The sequence below is a fragment of the Lepus europaeus genome, chromosome 13 (genome assembly GCF_033115175.1).
Source record: "Lepus europaeus isolate LE1 chromosome 13, mLepTim1.pri, whole genome shotgun sequence".
Classification (NCBI taxonomy): Eukaryota; Metazoa; Chordata; class Mammalia; order Lagomorpha; family Leporidae; genus Lepus; species Lepus europaeus.
The window spans coordinates 82,824,316-82,848,840 of NC_084839.1; the positions used below are offsets into that span (position 1 = coordinate 82,824,316).

Genomic DNA, 24,525 nt, shown 5'->3' on the forward strand with positions numbered 1-24,525 from the left:
ACTGGGGCTTACTCTAGACTTAGAGGTAAGTGCACGAAGCGTTAGGATACCTGCAGGCTGCTTCTCTGGAGCTGTCACCCATAGAAGAGCTCAAGGAGTGGTGACCCCAGTCAGAGTCTGGAGCGGCCTCCACATTCAACATCTCAGGAGTTTTCGCGAAATCCTTACACTATTTTTTTTTTTTTTGGCTGAGACTTATGTTTTAAAGATGGGTTTAACTATCAATTAAAAAAGAGGTACTATGCAATACAGAAATACAAAATAACCAGCCTACTAAACACAAATCTAACAGAGTATATGTGGTGATAAATCCATACAATATGTTGAAGATTTCTTTTCTCTATATTTCAGTGCCTAAAATGTGCTTTGGAGAGGCCTCTGGACAATATGTATGCTCTTAAATTAAATGATATAATTGTGATAATAAGATGACCCGGAGAGGGCCGGCGCTGTGGTCTAATAGGTAAAGCCACTGTCTGCAATGCCGGCATCCAATATGGGCACCGGTTGACATGGCTGCTCCACTTCCCTACCAGCTCTCTACTATGGCCTGGGAAAGCAGTAGAAGATGGCCGAAGTCCTTGGGGCCCTGCACCCACCTAGGAAACCTGGAAGACGCTCCTGGTTCCTGGCTTTGGATCACCACAATCCACGCAAGTGGGCAATTGGGGAGTAAACCAGCAAATGGAAGACCTCTCTCTCTCTGTCTCTCTCTCTCTGTCTCTCTGTCTCTCTCTCTCTCTCTCTCTCCGTGTGTGTGTGTGTGTGTGTCTCTCTCTGCCTCTCCTTCTCTCTGTGTGTAACTCTGACTTTCAAGTAAAATAAGTAGTAAAAAGAAAAAGAAAAATTTATGCATGGAGTCAAAATTTCTTGCAGTAAAACAAGCTGATCTCCTAATTCTTTTCCATATATGCTCTGGTGTAGTCCCGGAGGTTTAATTAAATTTCTAACTTATCTGCTCACAACCTCTTGGCTTCTGTGACAAATCATCTAGGTTTACACATTGTAGCTGATTTGTAAGAGTGCAGTGAGGGGCTGGTACTGTACACAGTAGGTTAATCCTCCTCCTGCAGTGTGGCATCCCATATGGGCACTGATTTGTGTCCCAGCTCTTCTTCTTCCATTGCAGATATGAACCAGCACCCACATGGGATGCTGGCACTGCAAGCGGTGGCTTTACCTACTAGGGCACAGCACCGGCTTCACCCTATCAGGTCTAATTCGGTCTCAAGGTAGACAGTGGCAGAGATGGTAAGAGTGTACGATGGGACGCAAATCTTCTCCAACACAAAAGCCATCCGCAGTCTACTGCCTGCTCACTAGGACTGTCATCTATGGAGCTGGGCAGGGTGGTTGATTAAGGACTGAATTGGGGAGGTGATGCGGAAGGACCTGGTGGGAGCAATACAATCACAATGGTCCTGAAGTCGGGAGGAGGGCCAGGGTCCAGGGGCTGTGACAGGGCAGTAGGCTGTGGAGTGACAGGAGGAGGGGCCACAGAGCTGGAAATGGGGCCATCCAGATGCTGGACAAACCAGGAACAGAATTCCATGCTCAGGATACAAAGGAAAAGATAAATGAAAGTTCAATGCCCCTCCATAGGTCTGGGGAACTTCAAGAAAATAACTTCCGTCTCTCCTCTGTCCTGAAACCTTCACATTTTTCCTAAGAAAATCCTCAGAGGAGGGAAGGCTGGCATCGTAGCACAGTGGGTAAAGCTGCCACTTGCAAAGCCAGCAGCCTACATCAGAGACTGGGTTGAATCCCCACTGCTCCACTTCTGATCCCATTTCCTGCTAATGCGCAGCCTGGGAGGCAGCAGAAAATGGCCCAAGGTCTTGGATTCCTGCCCCACAGGGGAGACCCAGGGCAGTTCTGGCTCTGGGCTTCTGCTTGGCCAGGAACTCACTGTTACAGCCATTTGTGGATGCACCAGCTTACAAAACATATCTGGGCTCCATTTGTTGTTATCTCCAGTGTCGGGGGACCGAATCTTGCCACGGACTTGTGTGTTGCCTGGTTTCATGCTACAGGAACAAGAGAAATTGTAAAAACTCTTGCTGAAACTGTGTTTATCTGTGTATTTGTGTGTTGTTGGTGGGTGGGTGTAAATCACAGACTTTCAATAGGCAAATAAATATGTCTAAGTAAGTGTAGATATCAAATTGGTTTCCTTCATAAAATTTGTATAATCACCTGTGTTTAAAATACTTTTGCTTGGGGCCTGCATTGTGGCTCACTTGGTTAATCCTCCTCCTGTGATGCCGGCGTCCCATATGGACGTTCTAGTCCCGGTTTCTCCTCTTCCAGTCCAACTCTCTGCTGTGGTCTGGGAAGGCAGTGGAGGTTGGACCAAGTGCTAAGGCCCTGCACCTGCATGGGAGAGCAGGAGGAAGTGCCTGGCTCCTGGCTTCAATTGCCTTATTCCAGCTGTAGCGGCCATTTGGGGGGGTGTACCAATGGAAGGAAGACCTTTCTCTCTGTCTCTCTCTTCTACTGTCTATCTGTCAAACAATTTTTTATTGCTAGCAATATCTGTTTTCTCTTTTGCTCAAAGAATCCCAAATGATGTTCCAGTCTCAAACACTTGGAAAGAATAATTGCTTTCCTTTAAAGCAAGTAGCGTCATGGTATGTCAGTACTGCAGCTCCTAAGACAATGGACATGAGGGAGCCACAGAGGAGTCACCCTGGCCCCTTCCACCCGACCCTGCAGGACCTTCAAGCCTGGCTGCTCTGAGAATCACTCTCAGCAGATGGGGGCCCAGGAGCAGCAGCTGGGGCAGCCCAGCCTCACACTTCTGTTTTCCTGGGGGGGTTTTGTTAGGGCTTGTAACAAGTGGTAGTAGCACTACTATAAGTGCTTAGACAGTAGTAAGTGGCAGCATCGTCACACTGCACGCCGCTGATGGTGAGAGTGAACTGTGTCCCAGATCCACTGCCTTTGAACCGCGATGGGACCCCAGTTTCCAGTTTGGATGCCTGGTAGATCAGGAGCTTGGGAGGCTGCCCTGGTTTCTGCTGATACCAGGATAATTGGTTGTTATTATAAACACTCTGACTGGCCTGGCAATTGATGGTGACTGTGCCTCCCACAGCTGCAGACACGGAGCCTGGAATCTGGGTCATCACAGCGGCACATCTGGCACCTGAGGAGGGAAACAGAAACACAGAGACCACACTCATCCTCACGTTCTAAGAGGATACGCCTGCAGAGACAGGCAGCCCTGGCCACACTGCCCAAGGCTGTTTCTGCTGCTGGCCTTCCTTACCTGGGAGCCAGAGCAGCAGGAGCCCCAGCAGCTGAGTGGGGGCCCTCGTGTCCATGCTGGGTCCTGCCTGGCACTGCCTCCTGCATGGGGCGACAGCAGCCTGCTCCTAAATGCCCAGAGAGGTGGGCGGTGCTCTGGGGACATGCAAATGAGCAGGGGCGGGGCAGGGCTGTGCCCAGCTGAAGGGCCCAGGGCAGCTCAGAACTCAGCCCAGGGGCTGTGTCTCCAGCTGCCCCAGCTCAGACCAGGGCTGCACAAGTTTACCTGCAGTGCACATGCTTCTATAGGACAAGTCACCTCCCAATGTCACTGAGGGATATTTCCAAAACTTTGAGTTCATGGGTCAAGAAGATGGTGTAATGTATTCATGGTTATGTTGGGATTCTGTAGAAGAAAGTCCCTTTCTTAAGAAACTTAGTTGCACCTTAAAGTTGAGGTCCATGTCTTTACCTGCTGTCCTCTGATCCCTCACATTGTCCCCTCACGGCAGACCGCTGCACCAGGGAGATGGTCTCTGAGAGACGAGACTTCTGTCCACACTCACCTCTGGACTGACTCAGAATAAACATCCTCAGAACAAGCGGCTGCCAGAGACCAGGACTCAGAATGAGAACGCAGGTGCTTAGAGGAGACATCACACAGGTGCGCTCTCCCATCTGCAGCCAGAGTTCTGAGTCAAGGATACAGGAGGAAACAATGAGTGAAAGTTTCAAGAGGTCACCATAGGCCTGAGGACGTCAAGAAAATAACTTCCCTCTCTCTTTTCCTGAAACCTTCACTGTATTTCTAAGAAAAGCTAGGGAGGAAGGTAGACTGGCATCATGGCACAGTGGATTCAGCTGCCACTTGCAATGCCAGCAGCCTATATCAGAAACTTGTTTGAATCCTGCTGTTCCACTTCTGACCCCATTTCCTGCTAATGCACACTAAAATTGGGCTCATTTTTTTTTTAATCTCCAGTGCCTGGGCACTGTTTCTTCCCTCTGACCCGTCTTCTGACTGACATTATTCTACAGGGACATGAGAAATTTTAAAATCTTTTGCCAGGGACAATTTGGCTATCCAACCAATACTGAGAGTACAATTAGTTTTTTTTTTTTTTTTTCAGGAAACACAGGTGTGAAGTTGCCCAATACATTCCCTCTGCCTGGACAATTTGGCTATCCAACCAATACTGAGAGTACAATTAGTTTTTTTTTTTTTTTCAGGAAACACAGGTGTGAAGTTGCCCAATACATTCCCTCTGCCTCTGCCCCTGTCTAGGTGGAGACAGAAGGAGGCACACAGCACCTGCACACCCACAGCCCCATTGTCCTGAGCACTGGCACTGCTCCATGGGAGGCACAACAGAGCACAGTTGGAACGTCATTGGTTTGTTTCTCATCTGCCCGGCCCACTAAAATGAAAGATCTATGACATAAAGGGCTCTGTTCGATTTGTTCCAATTATTCCATGCCTAAGGGATTGTGATACTATTCCTTGTATGCATTTATGTACCAACAATGAAGCTGCTACGGTGCAATTCGATGAGAATGTTCTACTCGATTTTGGATTAGAGATTGAAAACTGACACAACTGCTCCTGTGACCCCCATTTATTTTCTTAAATGCAATATTTCCCATTTCTCAAAATATTTATTTATTTATTTACTGAAAGATTGAGCATAGATGAAAGGCAAAGTAAGAGAGACTGAGAGAGAGAGAGAGAGAGAGAGAGAGAGAGAGAATCCTCCACGGGCTGGTAGTTTCCCAGATGACCCTGTCAGCTGAGGCTGGGTCAGGCCACATCCAGAGCACAGATCTCCATGCAGGACTCCCAGTGTGTGGCAGGGTCCAAGCACAGCCATTTTTATAAATCATAGCACTTGCCATGTTTTCTATTTATAGCTCATTTATGTCACATGAAGGCCATTAGGGAAAAACAGAAAGAGGAAGCCTCCCCCACATCAGGGACGTCCACCAGATCCACACCGAGGAGCTGCTGAGCTTCTCGCAGGTTCTGGGCTATGCAAGCCCTGCAGCCCCTGTCACAGGTGGAGCAGCAGCAGCAGAGCTGGGCTGAGCCGTGAGGAGAGCGTGGACCTCTACCCACACTGGTCCTCTGTCTGCTGAGACCATAGAGAGACATTCTCTGTAGGAGACCTGTGCAACTAGGTCTTATTGGACACTTGTGGACCCTGAACCTGTGTGCAGGTGCTGGAGGATTGTAGAGAATTCTCCTATCTGACTGTGCATCTCAGCGCGCAGGATGGATTTCCCAAAGTCGAATATTGAGCAAGTGCTGGTTGCTAATTCTAAGATGTTTGCACATACTCTTCAGAAAAAAAGACTTTCTCCTACAGAATCGCAACATAACCATGAATAGATTACACCACTCATTGTTCCAGCTCATGAGAGTTTTGTCAAGTGTCACATTTGCCCAAGCTGTGGTGACCCAGACTCCATCCTCCGTGTCTGAAGCTGTGGGAGGCACAGTCACCATCAATTGCCAGGCCAGTCAGAGTGTTTATAATAACAACTACTTAGCCTGGTATCAGCAGAAACCAGGGCAGCCTCCCAAGCTCCTGATCTACGATGCATCCAAACTGGCATCTGGGGTCCCATCGCGGTTCAAAGGCAGTGGATCTGGGACACAGTTCACTCTCACCATCAGCGGCGTGCAGTGTGACGATGCTGCCACTTACTACTGTCAAGGCGGTTATTATAGTAGTGGTTGGTACCACAGTGATACAAGCCCTAACAAAACCCCCCCAGGAAAGCAGAAGTGTGAGGCTGGGCTGCCCCAGCTGCTCCTCCTGGGCCCCATCTGCTGAGAGTGATTCTCAGAGCAGCCAGGCTTGAAGGTCCTGCAGGGTCGGGTGGAAGGGGCCAGGGTGACTCCTCTGAGGCTCCCTCCTTTCCTCTCCTTGGTGGTAGCAGCACAGACATGACCATGTCCCTACTGTTTTAAAGGAAAGCAATTATTCTCTCTGAGTATTGGAAGCTAGAGCATCATTTGGGATTCATAGAGGGAAAGAGATAACATTATAGATATTACAAGCATAAACATTTTATTTTTAAAATATTTATTTATTTATTTGAGAGTCAGAGTTACATAGAGAAGGAGAGACAGAGAGAGAGAGAGAGGTCTTCCTTCAATTGGTTCACTCCCCAGATGGCTGCAATGGCCAGAGCTGTGCGGATCCGAAGCCAGGAGCCAGGAGCTTCTTCCATGTCTCCCACCCGTGTGCTGGGCCCAAGGACTTGGGCTATCTTCTACTGTTTTCCCAGGCCATAGCAGAGAGCTGGATGGGAAGTGGAGCAGCCGGGTCTCAAACTGTCTCTCCATTGGATGCTGGTAATGCAGGCTGCGGCTTTACCTGCAACACTATAGTGCCAGCCCCACACTGACATATATTCAATGTACTTTATAAACACTAGCTCAGGCCTCCACTATATAGAAAGTTCAGCACTGAGGAGCAGAAAAACCACTGTTCCTCCAGAATCTAGACAAGGCTGTGGGTCTCAATCCTCCCAGGGCCTCTGTCACTGCCAGACCTGAGGTGCACTGGCGCCCCCAGGGGTCCATGATGGAATCGCATCAGCTTTCAATCCCTGATACCCTGGGCAGTTTTTCATTCAATGCAAAATCAGACAGACAATTCTCATCGAATTTCATAAAACAATAGTGGCTTCATTGTTTTTACACAAAGGTACACGAATGACAGTATCACAATCTTTTGTAGACGTAGAATAAATGGAAAAAAGTCAAACAGAGCTCCTTATCTCATAGATCATTTTATTAGTGACCATGGCAAATAAGCAAACATATATTTTACACCTGCTCCCATGTGCTTCAATGATATCCTCCTTGGACACTGCCATTGCTCGGGGCACATGGGCAGTGGGTGTCCAGGTCCACCTAGTGCATCCTCCTGCCTCGGGCACAGGCAGAGGGAATGAGTCGGGCAGTTCCACACTGTGTTTCATGAAGATACCCTAATTGTAGTCTCAGTAATGGTCAGATGGCGAAATAGTCCTTCGATTGAGGAAAGAGCTTTTAAATTTCTCAAACTGCTGTAGCATAAAAGGAGCCAACACAGAGGGCAATGGAAAAATCAGTGTCTGACACTGGTAGTAAAAATATTAGAGCCCACGGCGCTGTGGCACAGTGGGTTAAAGCCCTGTCCTGAAGCGCCGGCATTCCATATGTTGCTGACTCAAGTCTCAGCTGCTCCTCTCGTGATTAAGCTCACTGCTATGACCTAGGAAAGCAGTAGAAGACGGCCCAAGTCTCTGGGTCCCTGAACCCAGGTGGGAGACCCGGAAAAAGGTCCTGGCTCTTGGATTCGGATCGGTGCAGCTCTGGCCGTTGCAGCCATTTGGGGAGTGAACCAGCAGATGGAAGACCTCTCTCTCTGTCTCTACCTCTCTCTGTAACTCTTTCAAATAAATGAAATAAATCTTAAAAAAAATAGATCCCAGTTTTAGCAGGATGTTTTGTACTGTGGTAAATATTTATTTCTAAAAAATATAATTTAGATAATTTTCATAAATGTTTACATTTTCCATGTTTCAAAATATCTATTTATTTACTTGTAGGACTGAGCATAAAATAGAGGCAAAATCAAGAGGGGGCGGGGTTCTGTAAGCTGGTCTCTCCACCAATGGCTGTAACTGTGAGTTCTGGGGCAAATAGAAGCCCAGAGCCAGAACTGCCCCCTGGATCTCCCCTGTGGGGCAGGAATCCAAGACCTTGGGCCATTTTCTGCTGCCTCCCAGGCTGCGCATTAGCAGGTAATGGGATCAGAAGTGGATCAGTGGGATTCAAACCAGTCTCTGATGTAGGATGCTGGCATTGCAAGTGGCAGCCTTACCCACTGTGCCATGATGCCAGCCTTCCCTCCTCTCCGGATTTCTTTCTTTTTTATTTTATTTGAAAGTCAGATTTACAGTGAGAGGCAGAGAGAGAGAGAGAGAGAGAGGTCTCCCATCCTCTGGTTCACTCTGCAGATGGCTGCAATCTTCAGAGCTGCGCTGGTCCGAAGATAGGAGGCAGGAGCTTCTTTCCGTTCTCCCACATGCGTGCAGGGACCCAAGGACTTGGGCATCTTCTACCGCTATCCCAGGCCATAGAGGAGCATTGGGTCAGAAGAGGAGCAGGCAGGACTAGAACCAGTGCCCATATAGGATGCTGGCACTTCAGGCCAGTGCTTTAACGTTCTTGGCCAGATCACTGGCCTCCTCTGCAGATTTCTTAAGAAAAGTGTTAACAATCCTGGAAAGGAAAAGGAGGGAAGTTGTTTTTCTTGATGTTCCTCAGACCTATAGTGACTCCTTGAAACTCACACTTCTGTTTTCCTCCTGTATCCTTGACTTGGAACTCTGGCTGCAGAGGGGAGAGCGCACCTGTGTGATCTCTCCTCTAAGCACCTGCATCTCCTTCTGAGTCCTGGTCTCTGGCGGCCGCTTGTTCTGAGGATGTTTATTCTGATCAGTGTCAGAGCTGAGTGTGGGACAGAAGTCTCGTCTCTTAGAGACCATCTCCCTGGTGCCGCAGTCTGACATGAGGGGACAATGTGAGGGATCAGAGGAAAGACAGGTAAAGACATTGACCTCAGCCTTAAAGTATTAACTATCTATTTTCAAGAATAGGGACTTTCTCCTACAGATCCCAACCTAACCATGAATAGATTACACAATCTTCTTGTCCCATAAATTCGAAGTTTTGGAAATGTCCCTCTGTGACTTTGGGATGTGACGTCTCTTGGTAGAAGCATGCGCACTGCAGGTAATTTGTGCATCCCTGGTCTGAGCTGGGACAGCTGGAGACACAGCCCCTGGGCTGAGTTCTGAGCTGCCCTAGGCCTTCAGCTGGGCACAGCTCTGCCCCGCCCCTGCTCATTTGCATGTCCCCAGAGCACCGCCCACCTCTCTGGGCATTTAGGAGCAGGCTGCTGTCGCCCCATGCAGGAGGCAGTGCCAGGCAGGACCCAGCATGGACATGAGGGCCCCCACTCAGCTGCTGGGGCTCCTGCTGCTCTGGCTCCCAGGTAAGGAAGCCCAGCAGCAGGAACAGCCTCGGGCAGTGTGGCCAGGGCTACCCGTCTCTGCAGGAGCGTCCTCTTAGAACGCGAGGATGAGTGTGGTCTCTGTGTTTCTGTTTCCCTCCTCAGGTGCCACATTTGCTCAGGTGATGACCCAGACTCCATCCTCCATGTCTGCAGCTGTGGGAGGCACAGTCATCATCAGTTGCCAGTCCAGTCAGAGTGTTTATAATAACAACTGGTTAGCTTGGTACCAGCAGAAACCAGGGCAGCCTCCCAAGCTCCTGATCTACAGGGCATCCACTCTGGCATCTGGGGTCCCATCGCGGTTCAAAGGCAGTGGATCTGGGACACAGTTCACTCTCACCATCAGCGGCGTGCAGTGTGACGATGCTGCCACTTACTTCTGTGCAGGCGAATATAGTAGTAGTACTGATACCACAGTGATACAAGCCCTAACAAAAACCCCCCAGGAAAGCAGAAGTGTGAGGCTGGGCTGCCCCAGCTGCTCCTCCTGGGCCCCATCTGCTGAGAGTGATTCTCAGAGCAGCCAGGCTGGAAGGTCCTGCAGGGTCGTGTGGAAGGGGCCAGGGTGACTCTTCTGAGGCTCCCCCCTTCCTCCTCCTTGGCGGCTGCCGCACAGACATGACCATGATCCTACTGTTTTAAAGGAAAGCAATTATTCTTGCTGAGCTTTCGAAGATATAGTATCCTTTGAGATTCATAGAGCAAAAGAGAAAAATTTATAGATAATACAAGGAAAAATATTTTAAATATTGATGATTAGAAAATTTTATAAAGGATACCAATTTCATATGTAAAGTTTTTAGTTTTTTATATGTACAGTTTTTTAAAGGATTTATTATTGAAATCACAGGCTTTGCACACACACACACACAGTGACAGAGAGAGAGGTTCTCTTCCATCTGCTGGTTCATTTCTCCAGTGGCTGCACCTGCTGAGGCTGTGACTGCCAAGAGCTGTGAGATGGAACTTCTTTCAGGTCTCCCACATGGGTGCCAGGGCTGAAACACTTGTTCCATTACTGGTGCTCTTCCAGGCCATTCGCAGGGAGCTGGTATGGAAGTGGAGCAGCCAGGACTCCACCGGTGTCCGTCTGGAATGCTGGCCCTGCATGTGGTGCTTTACCCACTGCGCAGAGCCGGCCCATCCTATCCACAGCTGTGAGAGCACAATGCCACTTCCCACCATGTCCTCCCTCCTCCCCACTCTTCTTTTTTCATTTGTCTTTTAAATTTTACAATGACATACTTTCCATTTAATTTAGCATCACTGCTTAACCCTCCACTAAACAAAGAATTCAGCACGGAGTAGCACAAAAACCACTGCTCCTCAAGAGTCTAGTCCGGGTATGAGTCTCTTCCTCCCAATCCCTCTGTTTACGGAACTGAGGTGCACCGGCGCCCCCTGTGGTGAGAGGTGAAATCGCGTCTGCTTTCAATCCCTGCTTGAGCAGTTCTCATTCAATTCAAAATCCAATAGCAAATTCTCATCGAATTGAAACAATAGTAGCTTCATTGTTTGCACACAGTGGCTCACAACTAACAGTATCACAACATCCTAGGCATAGAATAATTTTCAAAATCGAACAGAGCCCTTCCTCTCCTAGATCTCTAATTTTAGTGGGCAGGGCAGATAGTAAACAAACATATAACATTCTACACCTGCTCCCACTCTGGGCCATGGAGGCCTCCCCTGGACACTGCCATTGCTCGGGGCAGGTGGGCAGTGTGTGTCCTGGTCCACTTAGTGCATCCTCCTGTGTTGGGGCAGAAGCAGAGGGAATGGATCAGGCAGTTCAACTTTGGTGTTTACTGAAGAAGTAAACTATTGTAGTCTCAGTAACGGTCAGACAGAAACTTTGTCCTTTGATTGAGGAAAAAGCTTTTTAAGTTTCTCAAACTGCTGAGGAGTGAAACCAGCCAACACACAGGTCAGTGGAATAATCAGTGCCCAGACACTGGAGATACAAAAGAGGAACCCAGTTTAGCAAGGGTGTCTTGTCCTGTGGTTAATACTCATTTCTAGTGAAGATAATGTTCTTAAATGTTACCCTTTTCCATTTTATAAATAAATATATATATTTACTTAAAAAGTCAGCATCAGTGAGAGACTAATGCAGAGTTCTAGAGGGAGAGAGAGAGAGAGATGGAGGGAGAGGGAAAGGGAGAGAGAGCAAGAGAGAGGGAGAGAGAAGAAGAGAGAGAGAGAGGGAGAGGGAAAGGGAGAGAGGGAGAGAGAGAGGGAGAGGGAAAGGGAGAGACGGAGAGAGAGAGGGAGAGGGAGAGGGAGAACTTCCATGTGCTGATCTTTCCCCAATTGACCCTTACATCTGGGGATGGAGCAGGTGAAGTCCATAGCACAGAATTCAACCTTGAACTCCCTGTGTTATAGCAGGGATCCATGACCAGCCATTCCCCTCAAAGTGTGTTCTATATATTGCTCATTTACATCACACAAAGGCCATTAGGGAAATAGAGAAAGCAGAAGCCTCCTGGCCTCAGTGACGTCCACCAGGACCACACCGAGGAGCTGCTCAGCTTCTCGCAGGTTCTGGGCTGTGCAAGCCCTGCAGCCCCTGTCACAGGTGGAGCAGCAGCAGCAAAGCTGGGGTGAGCCGTGAGGAGAGCGTGGACACTCTACCCACACTGGTCCTCTCTCTGCTGAGACCCCCAGAGAGACATTCTCTGTAGGAGACCTGTGCAACCTGGGTCTGCTGTGGACACCTGGGGACACGGCACCTGTGTGCAGGTGCTGAGGGATTGGAGAGAATTCTCCTATCTGATTGTGCATCTCAGCAACAGGGAGGGTTACCCATAGTCCCATGGTGAGCAGGTACGGGTGCTGGGATTTAGCTCAGGTCTCTATAACTTTAAATCCATTCCGTCCACATGCCTGAGTTCATCCCACGGCTGAGACCAGAGTTTAAAATAACACAGGAGACCAGCCCAGGATGGGGTGACACACCAGCTCCTCACTGTCTCTGCCTCACTCCACGGGGACCCACATCTTCCACCCAGTCCCTCCTGCAGCTGTGCCCCGACTGCCATTCTCTCAGAGCCTCCTCCACCCCAGGGGACTGCATGTCAGTGTGGGGCAGGGCCTCCTCTGCAGCCCAGACTGTTTCCTCTCCTACTCCATCCCTTCTCATCCCTCCACTCATCCTGCCTCTCATGTCCCTGTTAGGCCACTTTCTCCCCTCTGTGCAGACACAGAACAACCAATCGAAGCCTCCTCCTCCTCCACTCTCCTCCTTTGATAGCTGACTCTGTGGCTGTCACATACCTACACTGACAGGAGGTCATCAAGATACTTACCCAGCAGATTCTCTCTCAGAGGAGCTGTGTGCTCGCTCAGCTTACAGTCAGCTGTTCTCTGTGTGCTGTAGAATGGACCCCACGTGAGCACACAGTGACATTGGGAGGATATCAGAGCCCAGCCACTCACTCAAAAAACGAAAAGACACTGACTTCACCTTCCAAGGTGTGACCAGGTGTTCTCTACAGAAAAGGAATTTCTCCTACAGATCCAAACCTAACCATGAATACATTACACCATCAGGTCGTTCAGTTCACTTAAAATGTTGGCAAATGTCCCTCAGTGACTTTGGGATGTGACCTTACACAGTAGAAGCATGTGCACTGCAGGTAAACTTGTGCAGCCCTGGTCTGAGCTGGGGCAGCTGGAGACACAGCCCCTGGGCTGAGTTCTGAGCTGCCCTGGGCCCTTCAGCTGGGCACAGCCCTGTCACACCCCTGCTCATTTGCATGTCCCCAGAGCACCGCCCACCTCTCTGGGCATTTAGGCCCAGGCTGCTCCCGCCCCATGCAGGAGGCAGTGCCAGGCAGGACCCAGCATGGACACGAGGGCCCCCACTCAGCTGCTGGGGCTCCTGCTGCTCTGGCTCCCAGGTAAGGAAGGCCAGCAGCAGGAACGGCCTCGGGCAGTGTGGCCAGGGCATTGTGGTCTCTGCAGGAGCGTCCTCTTAGAACGTGAGGATGAGTGTGGTCTCTGTGTTTCTGTTTCCCTTCTCAGGTGCCACATTTGCTCAAGCTGTGTTGACCCAGACTCCATCCCCCGTGTCTGCAGCTGTGGGAGGCACAGTCACCATCAATTGCCAGTCCAGTCAGAGTGTTAGTAATAACTGGTTATCCTGGTATCAGCAGAAACCAGGGCAGCCTCCCAAGCTCCTGATCTACCAGGCATCCACTCTGGCATCTGGGGTCCCATCGCGGTTCAAAGGCAGTGGATCTGGGACACAGTTCACTCTCACCATCAGCGGCGTGCAGTGTGACGATGCTGCCACTTACTACTGTGCAGGCAGTTATTATAGTAGTAGTTGGTACCACAGTGATACAAGCCCTAACAAAAACCCCCCAGGAAAGCAGATGTGTGAGGCTGGGCTGCCCCAGCTGCTCCTCCTGGGCCCCATCTGCTGAGAGTGATTCTCAGAGCAGCCAGGCTTGAAGGTCCTGCAGGGTCGGGTGGAAGGGGCCAGGGTGACTCCTCTGAGGCTCCTCCTTTCCTCCTCCTTGGCGACTGCAGCTCAGACATGACCATGATCCTACTGTTTTAAAGGAAAGCAATTATTCTTCTGAGTAATTGAAGTTATAGCATCCTTTGAGATTCATAGAGTAAAAGAGAAAATTTTAATGATATTACAAGGAAAAATATTTTAAATACTGGTGATTAGAAAATTTTCTACTGGATGGCAATTTCATAGGTACAGTTTTTTTATATACACAGCTTTTTTTTAAAAAAAAAATTGCCTATTTAAAGTCCGTGTTTAACACACACACACACACACACAGTTTCAGGGAGAGAGTTCTCTTCCATCTGCTGGTTTTCTCCTCCATGGTTGCACTGGCTGAGGCTGTGCCCGGCAAGAGCTGGGGCATGGAACTTCTTTCAGGTCTCCCACATGGGTGCCAGGGCTGAAACACTTGTTCCATCCACTGGTGCTTTCCTAGGCCAGTAGCAGGGGGCTCGTTTGGAAGTGGAGCAGCCAGGACTCCACCGGTGCCCATATGGGATGCTGGTGCTGAATGTGGCAGCTTTACCCACTGCACAAGGCCGGCCCATGCTATTTACAGTTGTGAGAGCATAATGCCACTGTCCACCATGTCCTCCATTATTCCTTACCTCCACCATTCTCTCTTTCACCTTCAGTTTTTACTTGGAAATACGTTCAATTTATTCCCACCAGCTTAACCTTCCAGTAAACAAAGTATCCCACCAGGAGCGAGCAGAAACACCACTGCCCCTCAAGAGTCCAGACAAGGCTGTGAGTCTCAATCCTCTCAGTCTCTCTGTCACTACCAGACCTGAGGTGCACTGGCGCCCCCGGAAGTTCATGATAGAATCACATCAGCTTTCAATCCCTTGTAGGACAATTTTTCATTCAATGCAAAATCAGATAGAAAATTCTCATCGAAATGAAACAATAATGGCTTCATTTTTGTACACAATGGTACACGACTGACAGTATCACAAACTTTTGTAGATGTAGAATAAATGGAAAGAAATTGAACAGAGCTCCTTATCTCAAAGATCTTTCATTTTAGTGTTTAGGGCAAATAAGCAAACTTATGTTTTACACCTGCTCCCCTGTGCTTCAGGTGAGATTCCTCCTTGACACTGCCATTGCTGGGGGCACGTGGGCAGTGGGTGTCCAGGTCCACCTAGTGCATCCTCCTTCTCGAGCAGCAGCAGAGTTAGAGGCAGAGGGGACGAATCGGGCAGTTCTACACTGTGTCTTCTGAAAAGATACACTAATTGTATCTCACTAACGGTCAGATGGCCAATAGTCCTTCCATTGAGGAAAAAAGCTTCTTAAATGTCTCAAATTGCTGTAGCATGAAACAAGCCAACATAGATGTCAGTGGAAGAATCAGTGCCAGACCCTGGATGTAAAAATATTAGAGCCCACGGCGCTGTGGCACAGTGGGTTAAAGCCCTGTCCTGAAGTGCCGGCATTCCATATGTTGCTGTCTCAAGTCTCAGCTGCTCCTCTTGTGATCCAGCTCTCTGCTATGGGCTGTCATAGCAATAGAAGATGGCCCAAGTCTCTGGGCCCCTGAACCCAGGTGGGAGACCCGGAAAAAGGTCCTGGCTCCTGAATTGGGATCGGTGTAGCTCTGGCCATTGCAGCCATTTGGGGAGTGAACCAGCAGATGGAAGACCTCTCTCTCTGTCTCTACCTCTCTCTGTAACTCTTTCAAATAAATGAAATAAATCTTAAAAAAAGAATAGATCCCAGTTTTAGCACGTGTTTTGTACTGTGGTGAATACTTATTTCCAATAAATATAATTTAGATAATTTTTATAAATGCTAACATTTTCCATGTTTCAACATATTTATTTACTTGTAGGACAGAGCATTGGAGCGAGGCAAAATCAAGAGGGGGCGGGGGATTCTGTTGCTGGTCTCTCGACAAATGGCAGTAACAGTGAGTTCCTGGCCAAGCAGAAGCCCAGAGCCAGAACTGCCCCCGGGTCTCCCATGTGGGGCAGGAATCCAAGAACTTGGGCCATTTTCTGCTGCCTCCCAGGGTGTGCATTAGCAGCAAATGGGATCAGAAGTGTAGCAGTGGGATTCAAACCAGTCTCTGACGTAGGATGCTGGCATTGCAAGTGGCAGCCTTACCCACTGTGCCATGATGCCAGCCTTCCCTCCTCTCCAGATTTATTTCTTTTTTAATTTTATTTGAAAGTCAGATTTTCAGTGAGAGGCAGTGAGAGAGAGAGAGAGAGGTCTTTCATCTGCTGGTTCACTCTCCAGATGGCTACAAATGCCGGAGCTGCGCTGGTCCGAAGATAGGAGGCAGGAGCTTCTTTCGGGTCTCCCACATGTGTGCAGGGGCCCAAGGACTTGGGCCATAGAGGAATGCTGGATCAGAAGAGAGTAGGTGGGGCTAGAACCAGTACCCATATGGGATGCTGGCACTTCAGGCCAGTGCTTTAACCCTCTGAGCCACAGCGCTGGCCCCTTCCCCAGATTTCTTAAAAAAAGTGTGAACATTTCTGGAGCGGGGAGGGAGGGAAGTTATTTTTCTCGATGCTTCTCATAACTATGGAGATTCCTTGAAACCCACACTTCTGTTTTCCTCCTGCATCCTTGACTCAGAACTCTGGCTGCAGATGGGAGAGCGCACCTGTGTGATCTCCTCTAAGCTCCTGCGTTCTCCTACTGAGTCCTGGTCTCTGGCAGCCGCTTGTTCTGAGGATGTTTATTCTGAGTCAGTACAGAGGTGAGTGTGGACAGAAGTCTCGTCTCTCAGAGACCATCTCCCTGGTGCAGCGGTCTGCCGTGGGGGGACAATGTGAGGGCATCAGAGGAAAGACACGTAAAGACAATGACTTCAGCCATAAAGTGTTCACTGTTCCCTAGAAAAGCAGCTTTCTCCTCCAGAATCCCAACGTAATCATGAATACTTTATGCCATCTTGTCTTCCAGGTCATTTAAAGTATTTGAAAGTTTTTCAGAGATTTTGAGAGGTGACATCTCCTGGTAGAAGCATGCACACTGCGGGTAAACTTGTTCAGCCCTGGTTTGAACTGGGTCAGCTGGAGGATGAGTGTGGTCTCTGTGTCTTTGTTTCCTTCCTCCTGTGCCACATTTGCCCAAGTGCTGACCCAGACTCCATTGCCCATGTCTGCACCTATGGGATGCACAGTCACCATCAATTGCCAGGCCAGTCAGAGTGTTAATAGTAACAACCGGTTAGCTTGGTATCAGCAGAAACCAGGGCAGCCTCCCAAGCGCCTGATCTATGCTGCATCCACTCTGGCATCTGGGGTCCCATCGCGGTTCAAAGGCAGTGGATCTGGGACACAGTTCACTCTCACCATCAGCGGCGTGCAGTGTGATGATGCTGCCACTTACTACTGTCAAGGCGGTTATTATAGTAGTAGTGCTGGTACCACAGTGATACAAGCCCTAACGAAAACCCCCCAGGAAAGCAGAAGTGTGAGGCTGGGCTGCCCTAGCTGCTCCTCCTGGGCCCCATCTGCTGAGAGTGATTCTCAGAGCAGCCAGGCTGGAAGGTCCTGCAGGGTCGTGTGGAAGGGGCCAGGGTGACTCCTCTGAGGCTCCTCCTTTCCTCCTTGGTTGCAGCAGCACAGACATGACCATGTCCCTTCTGTGCTAAAGGAAATCTCCTATTCTTTCTGAGTATTCAAAGCTACAGCATCCTTTGAGATTCATAGAGCAAAAGAGAAAACTCTATGGATATTGCAAGCAAAATGACTTTATACAAGTGATTATATAAATTCTATAAAGGATATCATTTTCATAGCTACAGTTTTACAAAAAGATTTATTTCCTTATTGAAAGTCTCTGCAGTGGCTGGAGCAGTGGTGCACTAAGTTAATCCACTGCAGCGCCGGCATCCCATATGGGCGCCAGGTTCTAGTCCCTTTGCTCCTCTTCCTGTCCAGCTCTCTGCTGTTTCCCAGGAATGCAGTGGAGGATGGTCCAAGTGCTTGGGTGCCTGCACCTGCGTGGGAGACTAGGAAGGAAGCTGCTGGCTCCTGGCTTTGGATCGGCGTAACTCTGGCCATGGTGGCCATTAGGGAGTGAACCAACGGAAAGAAGACCTTTCTCTCTGTCACTCTCTTTCACTGTCTGTAACTCTACCTGTCAAATAAATAAATAAAAAATGCACTAAAAAAAGAAAGTCTCTGCTACACACACACACACACACATTGAGAGAGAGAGAGAGAGTTAGAGAGAGAGATATTGTGAGGGAGAGATAGAGATGAGTTATCTTCTGTCCTCTGGTTCACTCCCCAAATGGCTGCAATCGGCAAGCAGTGCCTGGCAGAGCTAGGAGAGAGAACTCCTTTCATTCTCCCACATGGGAGCCGGAGCTCAAACACGTGGGCCAGCTCCAGGTGCTTCCTCAGCCCAAGAAGAGCTGGATTGGAAGATGAGAAGCCAGGACTCCCACTGGGGCCCATGTGGATGCTGGTGCTGCATGGGGCGGCTTTACCCACTGCATGAGGCCGGCCTATCCCATCCACACTGGTAAGAGCATAATACCGCTTCCCAAAATGTCCTCATGCCTCCCCCACTCCCCCCAACTTCTCTTCTGTTTTTTTTTTTCTTTAAGTTCTACACTGACACACTTTCACTCTATAATCCCCAGCTTCACCCTCCACAAAACAAAGAATTCAACGCGGAGTAGCAGAGAAACCACAGTTCCTCTAGGGTCTACCCAAGGCTGGGAGTCTCATCCTCCCAGTGTCTCTGTTACTTCTGACCTGAGGTGCGCTGGCGCCCCCTGGGGGTCACAGGTGAAATCGCATCTGCTTTCAATCCCTGTGAGAGCAGTTCTTCATTCAATTCAAAATCAAATAGCAAATTCTCATCTTATTGAACCAATAGTATCTCCAACGTTTCTACAGAACTGCACGCGACTAACAGCATCACAATCTCCTAGGCATAGAACAATTGGAAAAAATCAAACAGAGCTCTTTATCTCATTGATCTTTCTTTTAGTGATCAGGGCAAATAAGCAAACCTATGTTTTACACCTGCTCCCATGTGCTTCAAGTGAGATACTCTTTGGACACTGCCATTGCTGGGGGCACGTGGGCAGTGGGTGTCCAGGTCCACTTAGTGCATCCTCCTGCCTCGGGCACAGGCAGAGGAAGAGGCAGAGGGGACGAATCAGGCAGTTCCACACTGTGTTTCCTGAAACGATACACTAATGGTAGTCTCAGTAATGGTCAGTTGGCCAAATAGTCCTTTGATTGAGGAATTAGCTTGTTAAATTTCTCAAATTGCTGTAGCATGAAAGCAGCCAACACAGAGGTCAGTGGGAGAATCAGTGCCCAGTCACTGGATGTAAAAATAACGGTGCCCAGTTTGAGCAGGGTGTCTCATACTGTGGTGAATACTTATTTCTAATAAAGATAATTTTCTTAAATGTTAACATTTTCTATTTTTCAAATATTTATATATTTACTTGTAAGACTGAGAATTGATGAGAGGCAAAGACAGAGGGAGAGAGAGAGAGAGAGAGAGAGAGAGAGAGAGAGAGAGACAGAGACAGAGAGAAAGAGAATGTCTGTAACCTGGTGCATTCACAAATGGCTGTAGCTGTGAGTTCAAGGCCAAGCAGAAGCCCAGAGGTAGAACTGCCCCTGGTCTCCCCTGTGGGGTAGGAATCCAAGACCTTGGACCATTTTCTGCTGCCTCCCAGGGTGTACATTAGCAGAGCATGGGATCAGAATGGAGCAGTGTTGATTCAAACCAGTCTCTGATGTAGGCTGCTGGCTTTGCAAGTGGCAGCCTCAGCCACTGTGACACTAAGCCAGCCTTAACTCCTCTCTGGATTTTCTTAAGAAAAACGTGACGGTTTCTGGACAGAGGAGAGAGGGAAGTTAGTTTTTCTGATGTGCTCCAGCAGATCCAGGGCTTCCTGATGGTGTGGGAGGCGTCTGCATAGCGATGAATGAGAGGCGTGCTCACAGCAAAGCTGTTCATTTTACACATACTTTACTGTTCTCATAAATTCTGTACATGTCTACTCATTAGTGATCCTTACAGAGTTAATGATTCTTCCTTAAAATAACAAAGTCTGTTTCCCATTAACTTAAACCATTGACCTTGTATTATGTGTAACCCCTCCCTCATCCCGATTTCCATAGCCATATAACAATTTCTTTCATTTTGTAGATTTACTTGATATTGAAATACAATAGAACAGAGGCTCCAAATGATGCTAAATTATATAATAATTGATTACAAAAAACATAGTGATTATGTTGCAAAGAATCAGAACATCTACTTAAAACAATTGATTATGAAGATTGGAACATCTACCTTTTAGTTTAACTCTACTAGTTATTAATCATAAACACCCTGATCAAACAATCCTGTTCATTATACACGTCCTTTCCATAACTCTTCACTACCATTAGTTTTAGTAACTCATTCAAGACTCGGTCACTGATTTTGGTAATTAGTTCATGTTCTTTCCACCAGGCCACACAAACTCAGGCACTTAGCACTGTTTGTGTTTCTCTCAGACATTTAAATTGTTAACTCTCATTTACCAGTCATTAGTCTATGATGAGACAGACCCTCAAGTGGATTATAGCAGAGACTGAAGACCTTCCCCAAGACCCTCTCATCCCTACATCAGGTCTAACTGCGTACCAGACACCCTACAGTTTGAGTTCCCTCTAGGCTTTTACTGCAGATAACTGAAACATCAGAGAGGGTTGAATTCCTCTAGGAGGATCCAGTCCATCAATGCTCAGTCGTCAGTGAGGTCATTTGGAGCAGAGGCCGATTCTCAGAGATTTCCCAGAATGTAGGATCATCAGCGAGATCACCAGAAACTCTGGCCTTTCTGTATCAATAAACCTAAAACCAGCAAGAGGACCGCAGCTTGTGGTTCTCACACCCAGGGAGACAGACCCCTGCTGCGACCTTGCAGACAGCCAGAGTTGCCTTGGCCTCTTCCCTGATGATCCTCAGACCTCTGGTGACTCCTTGAACTCCCACTTCTGTTTTCCTCCTGCATCCTTGACTCAGAACTCTGGCTGCAGACGGGAGAGCGCACCTGTGTGATCTCTCCTCTAAGCACCTGCGTTCTCCTGCTGAGTCCTGGTCTCTCTCTGGCAGCCACTTGATCTGAGGATGTTTATTCTGATCAGTGTCAGAGCTGAGTGTGAAACAGAAATCTCACCTCATAGAGACCATCTCCCTGGCTGCAGCGGTATGCCGTGAGGGAACAATTTGTGGGCATCAGAGGACAAGCAGGTAAAACCAATGATCACAGTTTTGAAGTGTAACAAAGTATTCGCTAGAAAATGGACTTTCTCCTACAGAATCCCAACATAATTCTGAATCAATTAAAACAACTTGCCTTCCAATTCACTTGAAGTGTCGGCAAGTGTCCCTCAGGGAATTTGGGAGGTGACTTCTCACAATAGAAGCATGCGCACTGCAGGTAAACTGGTGCAGCCCTGGTCTGAGTGGGGCAGCTGGAGATACAGCCCCTGGGCTGAGTTCTGAGCTGCCCTGGGCCCTTCAGCTGGGCACAGCCCTGTCACACCCCTGCTCATTTGCATGTCCCCAGAGCACCGCCCACCTCTCTGGGCATTTAGGCCCAGGCTGCTCCCGCCCCATGCAGGAGGCAGTGCCAGGCAGGACCCAGCATGGACACGAGGGCCCCCACTCAGCTGCTGGGGCTCCTGCTGCTCTGGCTCCCAGGTAAGGAAGGCCAGCAGCAGGAACGGCCTCGGGCAGTGTGGCCAGGGCATTGTGGTCTCTGCAGGAGCGTCCTCTTAGAACGTGAGGATGAGTGTGGTCTCTGTGTTTCTATTTCCCTTCTCAGGTGCCAGATGTGCCGCTGTGGTGACGCAGAATCCATCCTTCACGTCTGCAGCTGTGGGAGGCACAGTCACCATCAATTGCCAGTCCAGTCAGAGTGTTTATAATAACAACCTCTTATCCTGGTATCAGCAGAAACCAGGGCAGCCTCCCAAGCTCCTGATCTATGGTGCATCCACTCTGGCATCTGGGGTCCCATCGCGGTTCAGAGGCAGTGGATCTGGGACACAGTTCACTCTCACCATCAGCAACATGGAGTGTGACGACGCTGCCACTTACTACTGTGCAGGCGGTTATAGTAGTATTACTGATACCCACAGTGTTAGAAGCCCTAACAAAAACCCCCCAGGAAAGCAGAAGTGTGAGGCTGGGCTGCCCCAGCTGCTCCTCCTGGGCCATCATCTGCAGAGAGTGATTCTCAGAGCAGCCAGGCTTGAAGGTCCTGCAGGGTCGTGTGGAAGGGGCCAGGGAGACTCCTCTGAGGCTCCCTCCTTTCCTCTCCTTGGTGGTAGCAGCACAGACATGACCATGTCCCTACTATTTTAAAGGAAAGCAGTTATTCTTCTGAATATTTGAAGCTAGAGCATCATTTGGGATTCATAGAATAACAGAGAGAACACTGTTTTTATTACTAGGAAAAATACTGTAAATACAGGTGATTATAAAATTTTATGAAAGAAACCAATTGCATATCTATAGTTATTTTAAAAATGTCTTTGCTTTTTGAACGTCCGTGTTTTACACACATACACAGACACACACACACACAGTATCAGAGAGCAAGTTCCCTTCCATCTGCTGGTCTCTCCGCCAATGTCTGCAGAGGCTGTGGCTGTACCTGGCAAGACGTGGAGATGGAGCTTCTTTCAGGTCCCCACATGGGTGCCAGGGCTCCAACACTGGAGCCATCTACTGGAGCTTTCCCAGGCCACGCAGGGAGCTGGATTGGAAGTGGAGCAGCCAGGACTCCCACCGGTGCCCATTGGGATACTGGTACTGCCTTTGGCGCCTTAAACCACTGCACAAGGCCAGACCCAACCTATCCACAGTTGTGAGAGCATAATGCTGCTTCCCACCATGTCCTCCCTCCTTCCTCACTCCTACTCTCCTCTCTTTTTCTTTTAGGTTTTACATGGACACACGTTCAATTCATTACCACCAGCTTAACCTTCCAGTAAACAAAGAATTCAGCGATGAGTGAGCAGAAAAACCACTGTTCCTCCAGAGTCTAGACAAGGCTGTGGGTCTCAATCCTCCCAATCCCTCAGTCACTGCCAGACATGAGGTGCACTGGCGCCCCCAGGGGGTCACAGGTGGAATCGCGACAGCTTTCAATCCCTGATTGAGCAGTTCTTCATGCAGTGCAAAATCAAATAGAACATTCTCATCGATTTGAATCAATACTAGCTTCATTGTTTCTACAGAACTGCACACGACTGACATTATCACAATCTCCTAGGCATAGAGTAATTGTAAAAAGTTGAGCTGAGCCCTTCATCTCATAGATCTCTCATTTTGTGGGCAGGGCAGATAAGAAACAAACATATAACGTTCTACACCTGCTCCCACTCTGCTCCACATGAGATTCCTCCCCAGGGGCACTGCCATTGCTCGGGACAAGCGGGCAGTGGGTGTCCAGTCCTCGTCGTGATCCTCCTGTGTCCGGGGCAGAGGCGGAGGCAGAGTCAGAAGCAGAGGGATCTTATCGTGAGGTTCAATGCTTGTGTTTTTTGAAAAAATAAACTAACTGTAGTCTCAGTGATGTTCAGACAGCCAAGTTGTCCTTCAATTGAGGAAAAAGGTTTTAAATTTCTGAAATGGCTGAGGAGTGCAACCAGCCAACACACAGGTCAGTGGAAGAATCAGAGCCCAGGGTGCCGGCGCTGTGACCTAGCAGGTAAAGCCATCGCCTGCAGTGCCGGCATTGAACATGGGTGTTGGTTCAAGTCCTGGCTGCTCCCTCAGATCCGGCTCTCTGCTGTGGCCTGGGAAAGCTGTAGAAGATGGCCCAAGTCCTTGGGTCCCTGACCCTGCATGGGAGAGCTGAAGAAAGCTCCTGGCTCCTGGCTCCTGGCTCCTGGCTCCTTGTTCCTGGCTTCAGATCATCACAGCTCTGCCTGTTGTGGCCAATTGTGGAGTGAACCAACGGAAGGAAGACCTTTCTCTCTCTCTCTCTCTTTCTGTCTCTGTCCTTCCTCTCTCTGCCTCTCCTTCTCTCTGTGTGTAACTCTGCCTTTCAAATAAATAAATAAATATTAATAAAAAAGATTCCGTGCCCAGATACCAGATAGAAAAAGAGGTACCCAGTTTTGGAAGGATGTCTTCACTGTGGTTAATACATATGCCTAGTGGAGATAATTTTCTTGAATGTAATATTTACAAATTTTTAAAAGATATATTTAACTATTTACTTGCAAGACTGAGATTTGGTGAAAGACAAAGTGAGACTCAGAGCGACAGGAGAGGGAGAGAGAGAGAGGGAAACAGAAAGCGAAAAAGGAGAGAGAGAGACAGAGAGTCTTCCACGAGCTGGTAGTTTCCCGGGTGACCCTGTCAGCTGAGGCTGGGTCAGGCCAGAGTCCAGAGCACAGAACTCCATGTAGGACTCCCAGTGTGTGGCAGGATCCAAGCACGGCCATTTTTATAAATCAAAGCCCTCTCTAAGTTTTCTATTTATTGCTCTTTTACATCACACCAAGGCCATTAGGGAAATAGAGGAAGCAGAAGCCGCCCTGGCCTCACTGACGTCCACCAGAACCACACCGAGGAGCTGCTCAGCTTCTCGCAGGTTCTGGGCTGTGCAAGCCCTGCAGCCCCTGTCACAGGTGGAGCAGCAGCAGCAGAGCTGGGCTGAGCCGT

The 24,525-nt window shown here is 48.8% G+C and overlaps 1 pseudogene and 3 gene segments (V, D, J or C); 3 read left to right on the top strand and 1 right to left on the bottom strand.

Moving 5' to 3' along the window:
- Positions 1-2,822: 2,822 nt before the first annotated feature.
- On the bottom strand, positions 2,823-3,326 carry LOC133772227 (Ig kappa chain V region K16-167-like). The segment is given in 2 exon segments: positions 2,823-3,148; positions 3,272-3,326. Coding segments are annotated over 2 exon segments (381 nt in total).
- Positions 3,327-9,234: 5,908 nt separating this feature from the next.
- Positions 9,235-12,583, top strand: LOC133772403 (Ig kappa chain V region 3381-like). The segment is given in 3 exon segments: positions 9,235-9,302; positions 9,426-9,781; positions 12,527-12,583. Coding segments are annotated over 3 exon segments (468 nt in total).
- A 590-nt stretch (positions 12,584-13,173) lies between these two features.
- LOC133772404 (Ig kappa chain V region 120-like) lies at positions 13,174-16,707 on the top strand (annotated as a pseudogene).
- Positions 16,708-21,474: 4,767 nt separating this feature from the next.
- LOC133772405 (Ig kappa chain V region 3381-like) lies at positions 21,475-22,867 on the top strand. The segment is given in 3 exon segments: positions 21,475-21,546; positions 21,671-22,025; positions 22,792-22,867. Coding segments are annotated over 3 exon segments (486 nt in total).
- Positions 22,868-24,525: the final 1,658 nt, after the last annotated feature.